Source organism: Tetrao urogallus, assembly GCF_951394365.1.
Source record: "Tetrao urogallus genome assembly, chromosome: 23".
NCBI classification, from domain to species: Eukaryota; Metazoa; Chordata; class Aves; order Galliformes; family Phasianidae; genus Tetrao; species Tetrao urogallus.
The window spans coordinates 2,381,346-2,399,980 of NC_136836.1; the positions used below are offsets into that span (position 1 = coordinate 2,381,346).

The window sequence follows — 18,635 nt, forward strand, 5'->3', positions numbered from 1 at the left end:
ACGCCACCCGCTGTAAGGAAAGCACGGAGCTGCCCTGCAGTGCTCCCAGCTGGAGCCCCAAACCCAGCGTCTGCTGATGTATTCCGGGGGCTGGAGCTCCTCTGCTGCGTGTTCCTATGGGGTGTTCAGCCTGGAGAAGAGAAGGCTCTGGGAGAGCACAGTGCAGCCTGCCAGAGCTTGGAGGGAGATCGTAGACAGGAGAGAGAGCGGCTTCTGACGTGGGTAGATAACGATAGGACAGAGGGGAGTGGCTTTAAACTGAAAGAGAGAATTAGGTTGGGTGAGCAGCACGTCCCAAACAGCTGCAAAAGAAATTCACGGATGGAATGTGTGCTGCAGTGTGGTGAAACTGTTTCCTGTTGAGATGTTACGAGGGAATGGGTGACACGGGAAATATCTGGTGTTCCTGTAGGAATGAGAGTGATGTGGAAGAGGAGGAAGAGAGAGTAGGTTAACGCTGGCTGCTGACCCCGGGAAGGCTTTGGGAAATGGCCTCTCCGTTCGCTGGGCCCACAGCAGTGGCTGATGTAATTAAAGATCTAGACACGCAGATAGCTGTAAGTAAACTGCGTGAGCTTGCCTTGAGTTGGCATGCAGGACTGGTGGGGAACTCCTCATCCTGGGTGTTTTGCCTTTGGTGATCTTAAAGGCACACAAAAGGTGCCAATAAGATCGAGAGAGAAATGTGCAAAACGACTTTATACCAATAAAGTGCATCCTGCCCCAGGGATTCAAAGCACTGCACAGGCATCGCCTGCTCCCCTGCATGGCAGGTGAGGATTCCTGCTTGGTGGATGCGTAAATGAAGCATGGGAGCAAATGGCCTCCAGCCAGCCTCTGTGCAAACCCTGGCGTGCAATGAAACACCACTGAGGGTGCTGAGATTTGAGCATATGGGCCTTCTGCCATTGACTGGGTTCAAACTGGGTGAGCCGGGAATTTGCTGAGAGCCCTACAGAAATGTGTCTCCACGTAAATTCTTCTAGAAGAGCTCTGCAGTGCAGCAGTGCATGGGGTTGTGTTGCAGTGAAGCACTAAAACAGCCACCGTCTGAGCGTGATTTTTGTTTTCTGTATGAATTAATCCAAACTAACAGCTTGCTGTGCTGAAGGGAAAATCTCTGTTTGTAGCTGAGACAGGAGACACTCTGCTCATCAGCCTGTACGTGAGTGTATTACATACAGCAGCTCTGGTCTGTCCGTGCAGTCGCTTGCAGCTGACAGTGTGAGCAACCACAGGCACGTGGTGGTGACCCCACCACGAGATCTGAGCTGCAGGTTGTGCTGCCAGAACCCCCTCTGGCTGCCTGTTAGGTTCCCTCACTGTGGCTTTTGGTGTCCTGCTGTGGGAAGCCTCATGCGTGTTTCCTTTCTTGTCACTGCTCCTTAGAACTGGGGCTGAGCTCTGTGTTGTGAAGATGGTTCTGGATTTCAGGAGGGGGGATTGCTGCAGAGCAGGTTTGGAACAAAGCACTGCTGGAACCGAGACCTGCAGCATAGAGAGCCTGAGCTTGGTTGTCTTCTGGTTTGGGCTTCTGCCTCCTGGGTTTGTGGAGGATGGAGAGTGACCATGAATGGGGCTCAAGCCTGCTGTGCATTGCAGGCTGGGCCGTGTCCTTAGGGGACTCTGAGCACAGTTTCACCCTCAGAGCTGCCTGCAGTACGTGTGAAGTGGTTCAGGCAGGCCCTGCTATGAGGCTGAATGCATGCAGGACCCAGCAGGGTGAGGAGCCACTGTGGTCAGTGTGCTGCATGCAGCTGCTGTGCTTCTCAGGGAAAAATTAATTCCCCAGATACCAGGGAATGTTTTCTAAACATTCCTCTTCCTTACTGTGTCTAGAGACCTGCTCTGTAAACTCTGGGTCCTGTCAGTAGCCCCCTTTGGGTCCCTGCTCTGTTTGCTGACTGTCTTCTGTTTCTCTCTGCAGTTGATCGGTTTGGGCCCCCACAACCCCAAGAAGAAGCAGGACCTTGACAAGCTTTATGATCTAAAAGCTAAAGCCCAACAGATTATGAACCAGTTTGGCCCATCTACCTTGATCAACCTCTCCAACTTCTCCTCCATAAAGCCTGAACCTGCCAGCACCCCCCCTCAGAGCTCCATGGCAAACAGCACCGCCGTGGCAAAGATGCCCGGCACGCCCAGCGGAGGAGGGCGGCTCAGTCCTGAGAGCAACCAGGTAAACTCAGCCCCAGCTGCAGGGGAGATGCTCACAGCTCTTACAGCTGCTCAGCAGTGGTGAAATTCCCGATCTTTTGACACATTTGGGCTGGGAGGATGCTGCCTTCTGCCCTGCAATAATCCAGCACTCACGTGTGTCTGTTTGCCACTTGAAATGCTAAAGGTGATGAGCACTGGAGCGATGGAAATACTTCCTTTGTGTCCTGGGCACAAAATTAGTCACTGGAACGTTGCTTGCATTTGCCTTTTAAGATTTCTCATTATGCCTTTGTCCTCTCTTGCCAGCAGCCACACTTCAGCCAGGGGCATTGTAGTGCTGGTTTAGTGCAGGAATTTAGTCATCCTGGCCTGCTGCTCTCTGCTTTCTGTTCAGAGCAGCCACTGGTGCTTGAAAATGACTCCTTAGCACTTGATGTTTCTTATCTGCCCTTCCTGAGCTGTGTCAACACGTGTGACTGGGGTCTCTGCTTTGTGGGGGAGGAGGTCTTTCGTGGCCGTGCAGAATGGGCAGTTGTTTGCTGAAGCAGCTCAGTAAATGGTTCCTCTTTCCTCTCTCACGTACTCAGGTTTTAACCAAGAAGAAATTGCAGGACCTGGTGCGTGAGGTGGATCCAAATGAGCAGCTGGATGAAGACGTGGAGGAAGTAGGTACCAACCCATGGCAGGGGCTGCAGAAAGAGCACATCTGGGGTTTTCCACAGTCCGGTGACCCTTTGCCCAAAGCTGGGAGGGTTGGTTTATATTGCACTGCCTTCAGCCATCCACGTCTCTGCTTCCCAGCGCCCAGAAAGGTTTCAGGGAAGCATGGCAAACACCCTTGAGACATTATCTTCCGAGGCTTTGTTTTCATCGTTTCAGCTGTTCAGTGCTGCTAAGAGCTCTTTTTGTCCTCGCTCTGTGGCAGATGCTGTTGCAGATCGCCGATGACTTCATAGAGAGTGTGGTGACAGCTGCCTGCCAGCTCGCGCGGCACCGCAAGTCCAACACCCTGGAAGTGAAAGATGTCCAGTTGCACCTTGGTAAGGAGCTTCCCCTCACCTGAGAGGTGGGCTCACACCCCACTGCTGGGGAGAAAACCCACGAGAAGATCCATTGCCCTCGTAATAAGGGGGAAATCTGCCCCCAACCCCATCCTCTCCAAGTGGGTGAGGTGTGCTGGCACGTTCTCTCTGTTCCAGAGCGTCAGTGGAACATGTGGATCCCGGGCTTTGGTTCAGAAGAAATCAGGCCCTACAAAAAAGCCTGCACTACAGAAGCTCACAAACAGGTAAGGAGCCCTCAGGAACGTGCTGAGAATCGCCTGGTAGAAGCCTGGTGCAGGTAAGGTGCCTTTGGGCTCCTGGCAGTGGTGAATCTGTAGCCTCTTCCAAGTGGTTTGGACTTGAAGTAACTTCTGGAGTTTCCTCATTGGTTTGTGCAGAGGGGATTGAGTGTGGCAGCCTGGGTGGGAAGGGTTAAAAAGCAGCTGAGAGCATTTTTGGTTGTTGGAATGATGCAATGCGATGGAAAGCACGGCAGTGACAGCAGAGTAGCCAAGTCCTAGGTTGCAACAAATGCAACAGCTACGGGCACAGCAACAAAGGAAAGAAGCTGCTTACGTTCAGAAGGCCTCAGGTATGCACGGATCTGCAGTGAGACACCCTCACCTCCACTGCTAACCTTTAAATGAGCTCTGGGAAGGGGTGGATCTTCCAGTCACTCAGGTGCATTGCGTGCAGCTGAGCTTCCCTGGGCTGGCCCTGCCTTGCACCAGGTGCTCAGTCACTGCTTCAAGCCATGACTTGCATTTCCACTACAACTGTGGCTTGCACAGACACCATAGGAATAATTGTAGGTCTGCAAAGGCCACAAATGAGCACAATGCTGAGAGCTTGCCCTGCCCCTCCTGGCCTGATGCTTCCTGTGCAGGTGGTTAGAAATCAAGGCAAGGCCTGGGGTTTTCTTCCCAGGATGGGAAGGACTGGAGGAGGCAGGATACCTGAGGGACTGCCTGGGAGAAGTCTTGTGGCCAGTCCTATCTGGGATGCAGCATGTGGTGCGAGTAACCAGAACTGCCACCCTGCGTTTGCAGACCCATGCTGCATGGTGCAGAGTCACGGTGGCTGGATGTGGTGTCACACACAGGAATCAGTGCTTTACGGCAGGCTTTGGCTCAGCTTCCTTGGGCTTCTTTGTACCCACAGGCCAAGGCTGCACTCATACGCTGTGAGCAGCACAGGGCACCTGCTGTGTCCTTGTGTCGCAGGTCTCAGCTGCCTGTGACCGTAAGGTTAAACAGCTGCAGCAGAGAACCTGCAGTCATCTGTGATTTCAGCTGTGACTGCAGCTGGGCAGCTGGTTTTTCCCCCCCTTAATTTTGCTTTGACTGAACTGGGTGACTGCTTTTGAACCACGAGGCCAGAGGTGGTGCAGGAGGAGCCCTGCAGGAGCTGTTGGAGTTCATGGCTGGTATTGCAGCTCTCCTCCTGGAGCTCGGCTGGGCTCTGGTCCCTCCCCTGCTGCTGCTGCTCTGCTTTGTCACACAGCCTTTGCAGCCTGGGGGGCTGAGTGGGGACACGCAGACGTTTCCTTTTCCTCCAGGACTCTGAGATTCAAATGGAGCCGACAGACCTGTGCGGAAACAAGACAGGCAGCGCCCTGAGAGAACCCGAGATGGGTTGTTGTGCACAGCTGCTCTCAGGTCGTTTTGCAGCAACCTCACCTGAGACTCAGCTTCTCACATTCTTCTCTTTCTTCTTACAGAGAATGGCACTGATTCGCAAAACCACCAAGAAATAACGCCTGGGAAAAGCTCGAGGTGACACCGGTGCATTTTGGGATCTCTGCCTCTCACTGCAGCCTCTGCGATGCCACCCATGGGATATTTTTGTTAATGCTTTACAGAGAAGCATATATTTTTATTAATGGTGCAGCAATATCTGACTTTGTGAGGAGATCTGCCAAAAACATTCTGTCCTCGTTCCCCCGTAAGAGCGCAGCGTATCTCAAAGCAAAGACTTTTATTTGTGACTTGAAAGTGGTTTATCGTATAAGTGATTATCTGAGGAACAGAGCATTTGATGGTGTGTGTGGGACAGTATTAGAAGCATCTGTAGAGGTTTTTGTTTCCTTCTTCTGCCCCTCTCCGCTCCAGTACTTTGTAATGTCAGTGTTTATATAAATACTTGCGTTTGTTTTACATGAATAAAGAAATTATTAATCTAAAACCAAGGGAAAGAGGCAGCTGTGGGGTTTGCCTGGTGTCTGCGTGTGAGATCTGTGCTGGGCTTTGAGCTGATGGTCTCTGCTCTGCAGGCGGGGCTGCGCCCACCCTGTGCTCACTGTGCCAAGGGCTCCTGATGTGGTTCAGCCTCTTCTTGGCTGCAGGTAGGAGGAAAGTGGTGGCTGTGGATAAGAGATGAGTGCATTCATGACATGAAGAGTCACATCCCAGCATCCGTTCTGCCCAAACTGGCACGCAGCAGAGAAACTACGGCTGCTGTGGGATGTGGTGGGGAGGGAAAGGGCAGCTCTGCAGGCTCCCTCCAAAGAAAGGGAGGTTGTGGACACTGCCTCACTGCAGAGCTCGCTGCTGGGGCTCCAGGGCTGCCAGCACCCACGAGTGAAACCCCCTTTGTTGATACTTGAGGGCTCCGTGCAGCTGGGCAGCCCGGGGCATGCAGTAAGTGCGGCTGGGGCCGGTCTGACTGGTGCTCGGGAGGGAGAGGCAGCTCCTGGGGCACAGAGCTGCCGTCTGTTCCCAGGGCTCTGCCCAAAGCGTGGCTGGGTGCTGCTGGGCGCAGGACGCCATAGCATTCTCTGCTCCGTAGTAAAACGGGTTTGGGACCCGAGGGCGCAGGGAGGGGCTGCGCTCGCTGTCTGGGAACCGCTTTGTAAGGGGGGAGAACAGAAGAACGGGGCCCTGGCACCTCCCTTTCCTCAGGAAACGGGGCAGGCGGTGGGGTGAGCAGGGGGCTGTTTAACGCCATCACTCGCTGCTCCTCCTTCCTCGGCACCCGGCAGAGCCCAGCACCTCAATGCCCTCCTTAGCACGCGCATTTCTTCTGCTTCTCCTTCTTCGGGCACGCTGCTGGCAGCGGCACGCTGCTCTTCACCCCGTCCCACGCCTCGCACGGTGCCAGCAGCCCGCTCTGCAGCGCCCGGTAGATGGCCACGGTCAGCATCTGGAACGCCCGCGTCACATCGCTGCCGTCCTTGGCTGAGGTCTCGACGTACTGCACGCCCAACGAGGCCGCCAGCCGCTCCGCCTCCCTCCTGCCCACCTTACGTTCCCCCACCAGGTCGCTTTTGTGTCCCACCAGCAGGAAAACCACGTGGAAAGGTTGGATGGTGTCTGTCACCTCCCGGTGCCACCGCCGGACGCTCTCGAAGGACGCGCGGTTGGTGAGGTCGAAGAGCAGCATTGCACCCGCAGAGTTGCGGTAATAGGAACGGGTGACAGACCTGGAGCGCGACCAGAGGTGGGGTGAAGGGATCCCCTTCGGTTGGAGCATCCCTGCCCCACCGCCCTGCCCCCCTACGACCAAGGAGAACCGGATCCTTCGCTGTACCGATCGCCCCAGGCAGCTCCATCACAACGTGGCGCACGTGGAATGGGAGCATTCCTATCTCAGATGTATTTTTCAGGGGGTGCAGCCAGCAGCACCAATTTGCTCTGTTTCCCAGTGGGACAAAAGGGAAACCGGCGCCACGCTCTGCCCATGGACTCTGGGGTGCAGGGAAGCTGCTCTGCCCTGATCCCAGCAGGATCCCCAGCCTCTCCCCCGTCCCCCTGCAGCTCCAGGGGCCCACGGGCTCCTTTGGGTCCTCTGCACTTGGATGCGGGGCTCGGAAGAGAACCCTAAGGGCCACCTGAGGGCAATGCCTTTAGCAATGGAGACACAGCCCTAGCAGGGCGTCCTCGGGATCCCAGCCCACAGGAATCCACCTCCCCCTGCCTCCCCACGAGCAAAGCAGGACCCACCTGAAGCGCTCCTGCCCAGCCGTGTCCCAGAACTGCAGTTTGACCTGCAGCCCCGGCTCCAACTCCACGAACTGAACGTAGAAATCCACCCCCACCGTCTGATTGACGGCATCCAGGAAAACCCCCTCGGTGTAACGCCGCAGCAGGGACGATTTGCCCACCGTCGAATCCCCCAGCATGATCACCCGGAACTGGTAATGCCACCGCGGCTCCATCGGCTCCCAGCACCCCGCACCCACTGCGTGCTGGGGCAGGCGCTGCTGCTCCTCCCTGGGGTGTGGGAGGCGTTCCTGGGGATGGGTGGCACGGGAGGGGGGGGGGGGGCTGAGGATCACCTCCCACTTTGCTCAGCTCCATCCAGCTGTAGGCACCAGGGGGTGTTTGGTGCCAGCCGTGCTGTGGGGCGCAGCCCTGGAATGCTGTGGGTCTTTAACTGATGTGGAGATGCGCGCAGTGCAGTGGGTGATTCTCTCTCAGCACCTCCTAAAGCAGAGCATCTCCCCCCCCCACAGTCACAGCTGTGGGGCACCAGCACTTGGCAGAACCTTTATCGCCATGCAGGAAACATTTGGTTTTGGGTGCTGACCTTTTGCCAGCACTTCAGGGAGTCCCACACTACAAAGCCTGGCCCTGCCAAGCCTCTCACCGCCACTGGGAGGATGCTAAAGCACGGTCAGGAGCTCAGCCTCAACTCCACAACACCCAAAAGTTGTCTGCACGGACCCACAAAGCCTCCACGTATCCCTGCCAGGCAGCCACGCTCACCTCTGCTGCACAGGGAGTCCTGGGGCCCCTCAGCATTCTTTAGGGAGCCTTCCATTGGCATCTCTTCCCAGCCAATCATACCACCAACACAACCCCCTCCTGTGCTCCAGGGCTGCACAGAGACACACAATGAAGGAATGCAACCATTGTGGGCAGCTGTCGTGTACAAAGGTGGCTCTTTATGATTCAGTATTAATGAAGGAAGTGCAAACCTGTCTTTCATGATATCTCACAATCGTTTTCCAAAGTCACTCTGGTACACAGAGCGCAGATTCAGAGGAGCAGGCTGCTGCTGTGACAGCCATTTCAGTCCTACAGCTGTAAGGGCTGTAGCAATGGCTCAGCCTCAGTTTATCTTTATTTCCTGGAAATCTACTGAAGCAAAATCACCACCATCTTCACCCAGTGACAGAAAAAACTCATTATCCCTTGCGTTCTAAAGCCAGCAGCAAAGCACTGGTCAAACTGAGAACTGGAGCTGACTTGAAGTCCTGGCTTCCATTCAGAACACAGCTCTCTCTGTGCCTGAGCCTCAGTTCCTCCAGGGTGCACCACAGGCTTTCCAGGGCGTCCCACTACTCCAAGGACTCCCCTTTGTACTGTAGGCCACAGCAGACTACACCCAGAGCTCCGTGGCATTTAGGGCACCCTACAGACCTTCCAGTGTGCCCTAAAGGACTCTCAAGACCCCCATGGTACCCGAGGCCCCACTAGAATACCTTCAGAACTCCTCAGTGCCCAAGATGCTCCTCAGCACAATCTAGCAATCTCCAAGAACCACCCAGTGTGCTCCAGGAAATCCTCCAGTGCTCCCACAGCTCACCAGTGAGCTCCAGAGGCTTCCTAGAGACCCTGGAGGCCTCCCAGAGCCACACACCATGTTCCAGGGCACTGTCACAGCTCCTCAGGGTGCCCCCAGGTGCCCCAGCAGCTTCCCAGCGTTCCCCCCAGTGCATTCTAGAGTGCAGCAGAGTTCATAGAGATTCCCAGAGAAATACCTCCTCAGCGCCAAATAAAACACGTTGAATGATACGAGGTCCATCCATGAAGTCTTAAATTTATGGCAAGAAACAAAGGCCATTCTGTCATGCAATCATGATAATTAGTGAGCTAAGAAATACCCAGGAGAGAGTAAAACCAGCCAGCAGCCTTCGGATGCAACTGCAGGGTTTTGTCACTTCCTTCCATTTGATTCTCCCATCAGGTTAGGCAAAGTTATCAGGAAGACATCCTTCAGCACTGTGAACCCACGGCCTGCCAAGCACAGAAGACCTGGGAAGCATTGCTCAGCCTTCTCAGCAGCTCTGCACCACGCTCCAAACAGGAAGAATTGCACGTGTGACCTCTGTGGAAATGGTGATCATTTATATTGCAACAAAAAAAGTAAGTTTTAATGTGACTTTGAGTAGACAGAAAGAACATCATCCAGCAGCACTCACTGCACTCTGTAGAAGATCCTTAGCCAGCCATCAACACCAAAATACAGAGGAAAAGGAACTTCCATCTTAAAAAGGGTTTTTTTTTCTTAAATGTAACAACACCTGGAAAACATGTCAAATCCAGAGGGTCTTTCTTAAGTGTCCAGTGCAGAAAATTCCTAATAAATAAAAGTGGCAAAAGGTTCAATCCTTAGGAAGGCAGCTACTGTAGAGGAAATTTTGTGAGCTTAACACTTTTGCTTACGGAGCCGAATGACCGTAACATCATTTCTCCTTCAGAGTCAGATCTTCCTCCTTTAGGGCAAATTTTCTTCTCAAGACTTCTGCTATCAGAACAGCAGGGTCTTCCTCCTTCGCAGAACTTCGGTTTCTACACGGAAGACAAACACAGGGTCAGGAAGGAGAAGGGCCCAGCTGCTGGCTGGCAGCCCTGACACCTGCAGGTATTTCTCTGCAGCATTCTGCGTTGGCTTCCATCACCTGCAGCTCCTTGTGTTGGATGAAGGGGGCATTCTGCAAACCTCAGCATTTTTGGTCAGTTGTGTTCATGGCACCAAAAGCAAAATACAAATTTGCCCATTATTAACAAGCTCTGTCCCCTCAGTACAAACAAGTGCTGCTTATTTTGTCTTTTTGTTCCTTTTCTCTTACAAATAGATCATGTAATTGCAAGGCCTATTTCGGTTTCTTAAAAGCTGTTATCTCTCATAAAGCCATTAAGCTGTAAAGCCATTAAGCTTATTTTGATTCCTTAGGGCCATGCAGTCTATCCACATGGTTTAAGACAGACTGTAAAAGTTGAAGTGCCAATATTTTGGAGGTACCTGTAGTACACAGCTGCTGTTGTTGGCCTCCAGCCTTGTGAGCAGTGTTTTATCTTAACCCACCTGGGCTGTTCACAGCCCTGCTCACCCCCTGCACCCCTCATGGGCAGATATGACACTACAAAGGGATGCTGCCCCCCGAATTGTGGGCATACAGCAGCACCAACAGGCAGGTGAATACAACAGCTGGTGCTGGGGAGCAATGGAAGGCAATGATAACAATGATAATGCCCTCTACCAGGACAAGAGCACAGTTATAAGGGTATTTGTTAAGATTTAGCCTAGAAAGCAATAGAGAATGTGGCTCACCCTTTCTAAAGGCTGGTGACAGCTCAAGAAGAGCGCAGTCAGCACAGTCTCTGAAGAGAGACGTTGCCCCCTTGGCTGCTAACACTTAAATGAGGGTAAGGAGGACCCAGGGTCCAGCCCTTCCAGTCACTCAGACACACTGCTTGCACCTGAGCTCTGTCAGCCATGCCTTCTCACCTGGTGCTCAATCACTGGTTCAGGCTGTGACCCAGCAATCCTCACACAGGTGTCTGCAATGATCTGACAAACAAAAGCAGAAAAAAAAGAAAAAAAAAAAGGATGCCAAACTTTGAAAGAGAAAATACAATCAAACTTACAAGTCTTTGCTCTGCTTCATCCTATGAATGTCTTTTAGAATGCCCATCATGTCTGCAAAACTGCTGGCCTTGGAAAGAGACACAGAATCCTCCTCATCGGGATCCTTTGGTTCTGCTTTGTAGCACTCAGATGCAGAACAGAGCATGGAGACTGAGGGAAGCTCGGGGCTCTCGAGTTCTGCCTCCTCCTCTGTGATGTCACTGATGACAAAGGATGTCGTGGATTGGAAAGAGGGTCCAAAACAATGCAAAGGAGAAGATGCATTTGAACTTCCTGGAGACAATACATCAGGGGTGAAGGAAGCAGAAGCTGAAAGAGAAAACAAGACAGGCGAAAAGATTAAATAGTATTTTATATTTTACTTTGGTTTTGTTTTCTCAAAACAACAGAGCACAAACCAGGGGCACCACGAGCCACCCAGCCTTCTGTTATTCACAGAATAAAAGTAAGGAAATCATCACAGCCTGTGTGTTACTCTCCATGGCCACTCCATTTCTTATGGCATGGCACTGCAGCGCAAGACAGAGATGTGCTTGGTTTATTTCTCACTGAAAGAACCTTCCTGCACTGAAAAAAACCCCAACAAAACAACCCTGCAGTTTAATGCCCTGACACCCGTGGCCTCAACACTACACTTGTCAGTAGTTATTAATTGCCAGCTGAGAGATTTCTCTAACAGTGCAAAAGCAGATTGCACGACGTTTCTTTTTTGACATCAATCTTTCTGAAAGGAGCCTGCTGTGCACTCCGGATCCCTGAGCTCCAGTTCAGCCCTAACCCATTCCTGCCCACATCAACTCAGAAGACACTGATCAGAACAGTTCTCACGTGCCATCTGCTAAGCAGGCACGTTGCTGAGTTGAGGGCAGAGAGGAACTGAGTGATTAAACGAGTTTTCTCCCATCCAGATCTCTAATCTTCCTCATCATTACTTTTGGTGAATTTTGGCCCACAGTGTGCCCAGGTGGCCAAGAGGGCCAACAGCATCCTGGCCTGCATTAGAAATGGTGTGGCCAGCAGGAGCAGGGAGGTGAGCATCCCCTCTACTCAGCACTGGTGAGGCCGCACCTCGAGTGCTGTGTTCAGTTTTGGGCCCCTCACTGCAGGAAAGACCTTGAGGCCCTGCAACGTGTGCAGAGAAGGGCAACGAAACTGGTGAGGGGTCTGGAGCACAAATCTTATGAGGAGCAGCTGAGGGAGCTGGGATTGTTCAGTGTGGAGAAGAGGAGCTCAGGGGAGACCTCCTTGCTCTCTACAACTTCCTGAAGGGAGGCTGTGGTGCAAAAGGCTCTGGCCTCTTCTCCCAGGCAAATAGTAGGACCCGAGGAAATGGCAAGAAGTTATACCAGAGGAGGTTTAGGTTGGATATGAGGAGAAACTTTTTCTCTCAGAGGGTGGTCAGGCACTGCAATGGCTGCCCAGGGAGATGGTGGAGTCGCCGTCCCTGGTGGTGTTCAAGAGGCGCCTGGATGAGGAGCTACAAGATATGGTTTGGTGCTTGTGGTACTGATAGGAATGGGAGGGGGGTTGGACTGGATGATCTTGCAGGTCGTTTCCAACCTTGTGATTCTGTGAAAAAGAGCTTTTCTAACTTGCATGCTGGACGGCTGAGAGCCTGGGGAGGGGAACAGCAGGGAATCTGCCCTGCTCTTAGTTTCTATTTCTTTGTTGCTCCGAATCAGAGCAGTGAGGGAAGGGGACACGCAGCCCCTGTGAAGCACGCATCTGTGACAGCCTGACAGCCTGCAGAGCTGAGGGCAGCGCGGCTCCTCGCTCCCATGCACAAAGCAGCATTCCACCACGAGCCCCACAGCTCTGCTCCACGTTCAGAGCTTCTCAGCCGCAGAGAACAGAACTGAAAATGACCAACCATCAGAGCTGTGAGTCCCTGGGGCTCCAGCCATCAGCCGCCTGCATTCCACACATCACCAGATGCAGCTCCAGCACACAGTGAGCCCTGGTGCTGAGAGGAACCTGGGACCTGTCTGCTGCTGGATGCAGGTAAGGATGGTTCTGAGCCACTGTCTCCCCCACCAACAGCTGCAGGACATCAGCTCAAGTGGTGCACGACCTTGTTTTGCTGCTTTAAAGTAATGGAAAAATTACAGATCCTTCTTTTCCTCGCAGCTGTAACACAACTGGCATCTTGGTCACTGGCCAAAATATTCTGCATACATGAGATGCAGCCTTTAAGAACTGCCTCCAGTTCAATTCCTGCAGCTCGCAGAACTGTTTGTTTACCAGTGTGTTCCAAGCTGTGAGACCAACTATCCCACTTTCTGACTGCTCCACAAATACACCCAAGCACTTCTGGCCTTGCTGGCTTCCACACTCAAGCAGCCACTGCAGCAACACACCTCGTGCAACTACTAGGATTTGGGTTCTAGCAAATATCTTCTCATTTCCAGAGCTTATATGAACTGTATGCACCCTGTATACCCACACAAGGAAGGCCACGAAAGGAAGAATGAACTCACAGCTCAGTTTCATGGCCAAAACATGAATTTTATCACGTTTCCTAAAAGAAATAATAATTAATAATAAAAAAAATAATAGATCAGATCAACCACGCTCTTCCCCAAGTACTTTCTTTGTTACATAAATAGGGCTACGCTCACAACAGAACCAAGTGCTGTTGGTCTCTCCTCCCCTCACACTCATAGTCAGCTTGGCAAGAATCCCCCATGAACTGCCACGGAGCAAAGTCGTTGGGATGAAACAGCCTGCAGAACACATGCAGTCACAAAGCAACACCTGGTCCTTCTGAAAAAGAAACAAGATTCCTCTAACGAAATAAATACAGACAAAGAACCAGCACTGAGTTGGCATCACACCAGTAAGGGTGACAGGCCTGCTGAACGGTAACACGTCTGCTCCCTATGGAGGAAATGACATGCTTCACTCATGCAGCCCTTCTCATTCGGCAGAAGAAAACTCCTGTGCTCCTACCTGGCCCCGCAGCGACAATTTTAGCTATCTGACTCCGAAGGTGACTCAGCTCATCCTGGAGCTCCGTCGTTCGGCTCAGTGCAGGTAAACCAGGCTTCTTCAAGGCCAGCAGCTTCTCTTCTTGCTTCCTCAGGTTGGGGACTGAAGCATTTCGCTGTATGACCGTGAAGGGACTCGGTTTCCATTTGTGTTTCAGAGGGCGAGTGTCGCTTCTACGAGACAAAGACCTGCCAGTCACTGATGGACCCGAGCCCCTCCGCAGCAGTGCTCAATCTCCCTGCCCCTCCCTTGGGATGGCAAAGCAGTTCAGCACAATAAATCAAACCGTGCTCCACACCCTGTTTGGATGTGTTGTGCCATCACACTGCTGTCTCTGTGTGTTGCAAGGAATGGAAAGTCAAAGAAATCACAATCAAACAGCACAGACAAGGCGAAGTGGCACAGGGACAGAAGTCTCTGTGTGCTCCCACAGCTTCAGATCCCATCCCTCCTGCTAACTGTATCCCCGTGCTGGGCAGTGTGCTGGGTGCACAAGATCAAGCACCACTTACCCATTAACTTCTGCCTCTGATTTAATCTCTCACAGGATAACCACTGCTGTTGTCCTGCTTAAAGGACACAGGTTTCACTGAACAGCACCAAACTCTAAATGTCCCAGGAAAACCAGGACTCACTTGGAGTGCACAGTGCTACAACAAGAGGCAGTGGGCACTAATTGGAACACAGGAGGCTCCATCTAAACATCAGGAAGCACTTCTTTACTGTGTGGGAGACGGAGCACTGGAATGGGCTGCACACAGAACTTGTGGAGCCTCCCTTCTTGGAGATGTGCAAAAGCCATCTGGGGTACACTGCTGGAAATCCCTGCCTGAGCAAGGGATGACCTCCAGAGGTCCTTTCCAATCTTAACTACTCTGTGATCCTGTGAGCTCAACCCTTCAACTCCCTAGGCTGAAAAATACCATGAGCTGGAGCCTTGCTCTGCTCAGATGTTTCAGTGAGTAAAACGCAGCACAAGCCCTTAATGCTTTGTGAGCATTCCTCCAGGAAACCTCTGTGTTTTTCTTGTCCCTTGAGAAAAACATCTTTGAACAGGCATCACATCAGCCCTCAAGGTGACCAGAGATCATGAGAGCAGATCAATTTCTGGCCTGTGCTACACAAAAGAAACCACTTTATCAAAATAAGGGTCAACAGACACAAAGATGAAACCAACCTGACTCGGGCATACGTTTCTTCATCATCTGCTGCTATCCACCCAATGTCTGCCAGGGTGGGGACAGGAGGGGCATCATTTAAATAGAGCTCTGAAACATTAGGTAGAACCTACAAAGAAGAAAATCACATGAAGGAAATGATGGTCCTGTCTCCTGAAGCCACTCCAGATTTGTTACACTCTGTCAGAGCCTTTCTCCTCTACACCAAGCCAGCCAACAAGTTTGCAACACTGTTCATCCTATGGAGATGCAGTGCTCCACTGCCAACGTGTGCCCCAGTGTTACTGTGCTCTGAGTCTAAACAGCAAAGCAGCCAAGGGATATTTGATACTGCTGAACACGCTGCCTAGGCCACGTGCAACACTTTGTCATTACACGTCCTTGACCTCAAACAGTTACACAAGTGCTTCCATTAGCCTTCCTTACTGCTTAGGAAACAGGCTCAGCAGCTGCACGAGGCCACAACACAAAGCAGAGGTTCAGCAGCACGTTTCTGCCTTCCTAGCTACCAGTTCTCCAACTCTGCACAGGCATTATTGTAGGAGGTGCTTTCCTCAACGTTTACCAATGGTCATTTACAAGCACAGGAATTACACTAAAAGAGAAAAAAAACCTTAAAGTTAACTATGCAGCTACACAAAAGTTTTGCAAGTGTTGGTCTGCACACACCTGGTTCATGGTTCAGCAGTTCATGAGTGACACAATGAGATCAACATGTAAAAGTAGTTCAGATACACTCCACTTATAGTAAATAAGTGCTCATCTGCACCCAGAACACGTTAAGCATATTGTCCCAGCAAGCAAGCTTGCCACAAATTACCCTTATTTTTTTCTGTCTGAATGGTGTGCTGGCACTGAGCACAAAGACACATCAAAAAATGAAGACCTGATCCACAATCTGTTAAGAGAATGGGGACTGACATCTGGAAACAGCTGCATGTACATTTCTCCAGAGGCTCTATCTTATGTCCGTAGCACGACGTCAATTTATGCTGGCTGAAAATTATCCTGATGTTTTCTTCTACTTAGTCATGCCCCCATAGCGTGTGGTTGCCTTATTTTCATTAAGCTTTATTTATTTTTATTTATTTATTTGAAAGAAGGAGGAGAAAAGAAGCTGCTTTGATTTGTCTTCTATGCCAGTGAGTATGAAGGGGGAATAATGTAAGTCATATCTTCCATTTGTTTGGTTGTTTTTTTTGAGACACCATTAACTGAACATTGCTTCTGCCTGCAGTGTGCTTTTGGTATACAACATGGAAGTTTCTCCTGGTGGAAACTATGCTGGAGGTGTTCAAGGCCAGGTTGGATGGGGCCCTGGGCAGCCTGGGCTGGTATTGAATGTGGAGGTTGGTGGCCCTGCGTGCAGCAGGGGGTTGGAGATTCATCATCCTTGAGATCCCTTCTAACCCTGGCCATCCTGTGATCCTGTGAGAGTGCCTTGTTTTGCTCCCTACCCACAACCACCAAACTCCTTGTGAGCACGCTTACCTCGAAGGTCGCTCTGGGACAGGGCTTTAAAGGGAGGTTGGATCCAATCCTCCTGACGACGCTGCGCGCCGAGCCGTGGGGTTTGTTCTGCCAAATGGGGATTGTCTGAAAGAAGCCGTATTGCACAATTAACATTCAAAGTCAGCTGTCCTCTTTATGACCTATTCAATTGGGAGCTGTCATACGTAACCTGATCTCTGATTTTCGATTTGCTTAAGATAGTTTATCTTTAAAGATAGTTTTAATTAGGAATATGAGAACCTACCAACAGCTAAGGTTCTTTTGCCATCAAACTGTGCTTTAGTTGAGCAGTGAGTCAGTTACTGAGAGGCATTTTAAACACAAGTGCACTATTTCAGGACTGAAAGCAAGTGTTCAGGAACAGACACTGAGCAATACATAAAAACATGCTGAAAGGAGGAAAACACTGTTATGCGAATGGCCCAGAAGAAAAATGAAGCCAGAAATCACATTTAAAGGAAGTACCTTTAATTCCACAACCTTTAAAAGCAGTGCTGACAGAACTGTGAACAATTCTTGAACAAAGCATCAAGTCCATTCAATGTCTATCCAAACTGAGGGCCCTCAATAACAGTCACAGGGAGAATTTCCAGAATCGGTGTTTTTGCAATTGCTGGCTACTAATTAAACTGATTCAAAACAAGTTCTGTCTCTCTTTGGTTGTTCTCCCTCCCCCAGTTTTACCATTGGCTTTCTGACAGGACACTGCACAGCACCGGGCATCAAACACCACCACGAAAGCCAGGAATCCAAACAGCTTATTTTGCTCAGCTCACCACCAAACCCATTAACAATTTATCACTGCCATTTGCTACGCGCACAAAGCCTACAAGCTAACCTTAAAATAGCAGTTACATCACTGTACTGAAAAGTCCCCGCGCTTCAACTGAACGCCCGGCAGGGCAGCGCGCGGGGAGCGGCGCCAAGAGCACCGCGGAGCTGATGGATCGGTGATGGCGGTACTTACGGACTCCGTTGCCATATCGGGCACCGGCAGCTCGTCAGCGGGGCGGGATCAGGGCTGCGTGCTGCGGATCCCGGGGACGCGCTCCGGCCTCATGGCACGCCGCTCGGGACCGCGCCGCGGGCTTCTCGCTACAAGACAGCGGTCATTGCGCTGCAGCGCTGCGCTCTCCCGCACCGGGGCCGCGCCAGCAGCGACCGAGCCGGGCCAAGAGCGTCTCCTGCGCGCTGCCGAGCTCCGGCGGTGCCGCCTGGCCGCTGCCGGCACGAAGCGGCGAAGTCACCCAACCCGATGGAGCAGAACGCGCCGCTCCCGCCCGCCGCCCCGCCCTCGCCCAGCGCTACCTGAGAGCGGAGCCGCGCCGCGCCCAGCACCGCCCCTTCACCGCCCGGAAGTAGAATGCGCACCGGAAGCGAAACTCCTCCGCGCACTTCCGCTGCGGCTCCGCGCGCATGCGCCGCGGGCCCGTAGGCAGCACGTGGGATGGAGCGCACCCCCAACACCCCACCCGGCGTTCTGCAGGCAAGGACTGAGCGAGGCTGAGCTGGTGGGATCGGTTTAAGGAACGCGGCTACAGGCGGCCCGGACAGCCCGTCACACCGAGCGGCACCGGCGCACGCAGATCCAGAGGCGGAGCAGCGCTGCTTTCCCACGAAGTGCTGCTGGCAGACATCAGCTCTGACCCGTTTGTGGATTTAAGGCCAGAGCGTCACGAAGCACAGGAGATCGTGAAAAGCAGCATCGCCCTCCCCCTTTGGAATATCACAAGCTTACTGAAAAATATAGTAAGATTACAAATATAAGAGAAAACGCTTGGCACGTATTAAAAAAAAAAGTCCTCAGCTAACAGTTTCTGTCCAGAGCCCATTCACAGCAGTGGATGGAAGGTGACAGGTTGATCGGGATGTCTTGTGGTTCATGAGATAACACGAGGACACTGCTGAATCCAGGATTCTCCAGATTGCTCCAGGCTAAGGATGGCTGTTTGGGCTCCTGCTTCAATTCAGCCGAATCCCTTCTTGCCGTGCTCACAGCACCAGGGAGAGACTCCGGTCCCTCCTCTTCCTGCTGCTCCCTAGCTTTGCAGAACTGCTCCTGTACCTGATTCCCCAAGCCTTGAGGAGACAACCCTGAGTTGTTTCAGCCACTGCTCTCTCTGGCCCCTTCTGCTGTAAAACCAGTCAAAAGAGAAAT

The 18,635-nt window shown here is 52.0% G+C and overlaps 3 protein-coding genes across 3 annotated transcripts; 1 reads left to right on the top strand and 2 right to left on the bottom strand.

Annotated features, from left to right (window-relative positions):
• Nucleotides 1–488: 488 nt before the first annotated feature.
• Nucleotides 489–4,959, top strand: TAF12 (TATA-box binding protein associated factor 12; the record flags this gene model as incomplete). The annotated part of the gene is made up of 6 exons (XM_079546244.1): nt 489–557; nt 1,928–2,179; nt 2,748–2,825; nt 3,086–3,200; nt 3,360–3,448; nt 4,924–4,959. 6 exons carry the CDS (start codon nt 489–491, stop codon nt 4,957–4,959), a joined length of 639 nt encoding a protein of 212 aa, XP_079402370.1.
• Nucleotides 4,960–6,206: 1,247 nt separating this feature from the next.
• RAB42 (RAB42, member RAS oncogene family) lies at nt 6,207–7,359 on the bottom strand (the record flags this gene model as incomplete). Its single annotated transcript, XM_079546186.1, has 2 exons — nt 6,207–6,624; nt 7,145–7,359. The coding sequence occupies 2 exons, from the start codon at nt 7,357–7,359 to the stop codon at nt 6,207–6,209; spliced, it is 633 nt and encodes a 210-aa protein (XP_079402312.1).
• A 2,245-nt stretch (nt 7,360–9,604) lies between these two features.
• On the bottom strand, nt 9,605–17,459 carry MTFR1L (mitochondrial fission regulator 1 like; the record flags this gene model as incomplete). The annotated part of the gene is made up of 6 exons (XM_079546151.1): nt 9,605–9,718; nt 10,799–11,108; nt 13,749–13,960; nt 14,965–15,074; nt 16,457–16,561; nt 17,445–17,459. 6 exons carry the CDS (start codon nt 17,457–17,459, stop codon nt 9,613–9,615), a joined length of 858 nt encoding a protein of 285 aa, XP_079402277.1. The 3' UTR covers nt 9,605–9,612.
• Nucleotides 17,460–18,635: the final 1,176 nt, after the last annotated feature.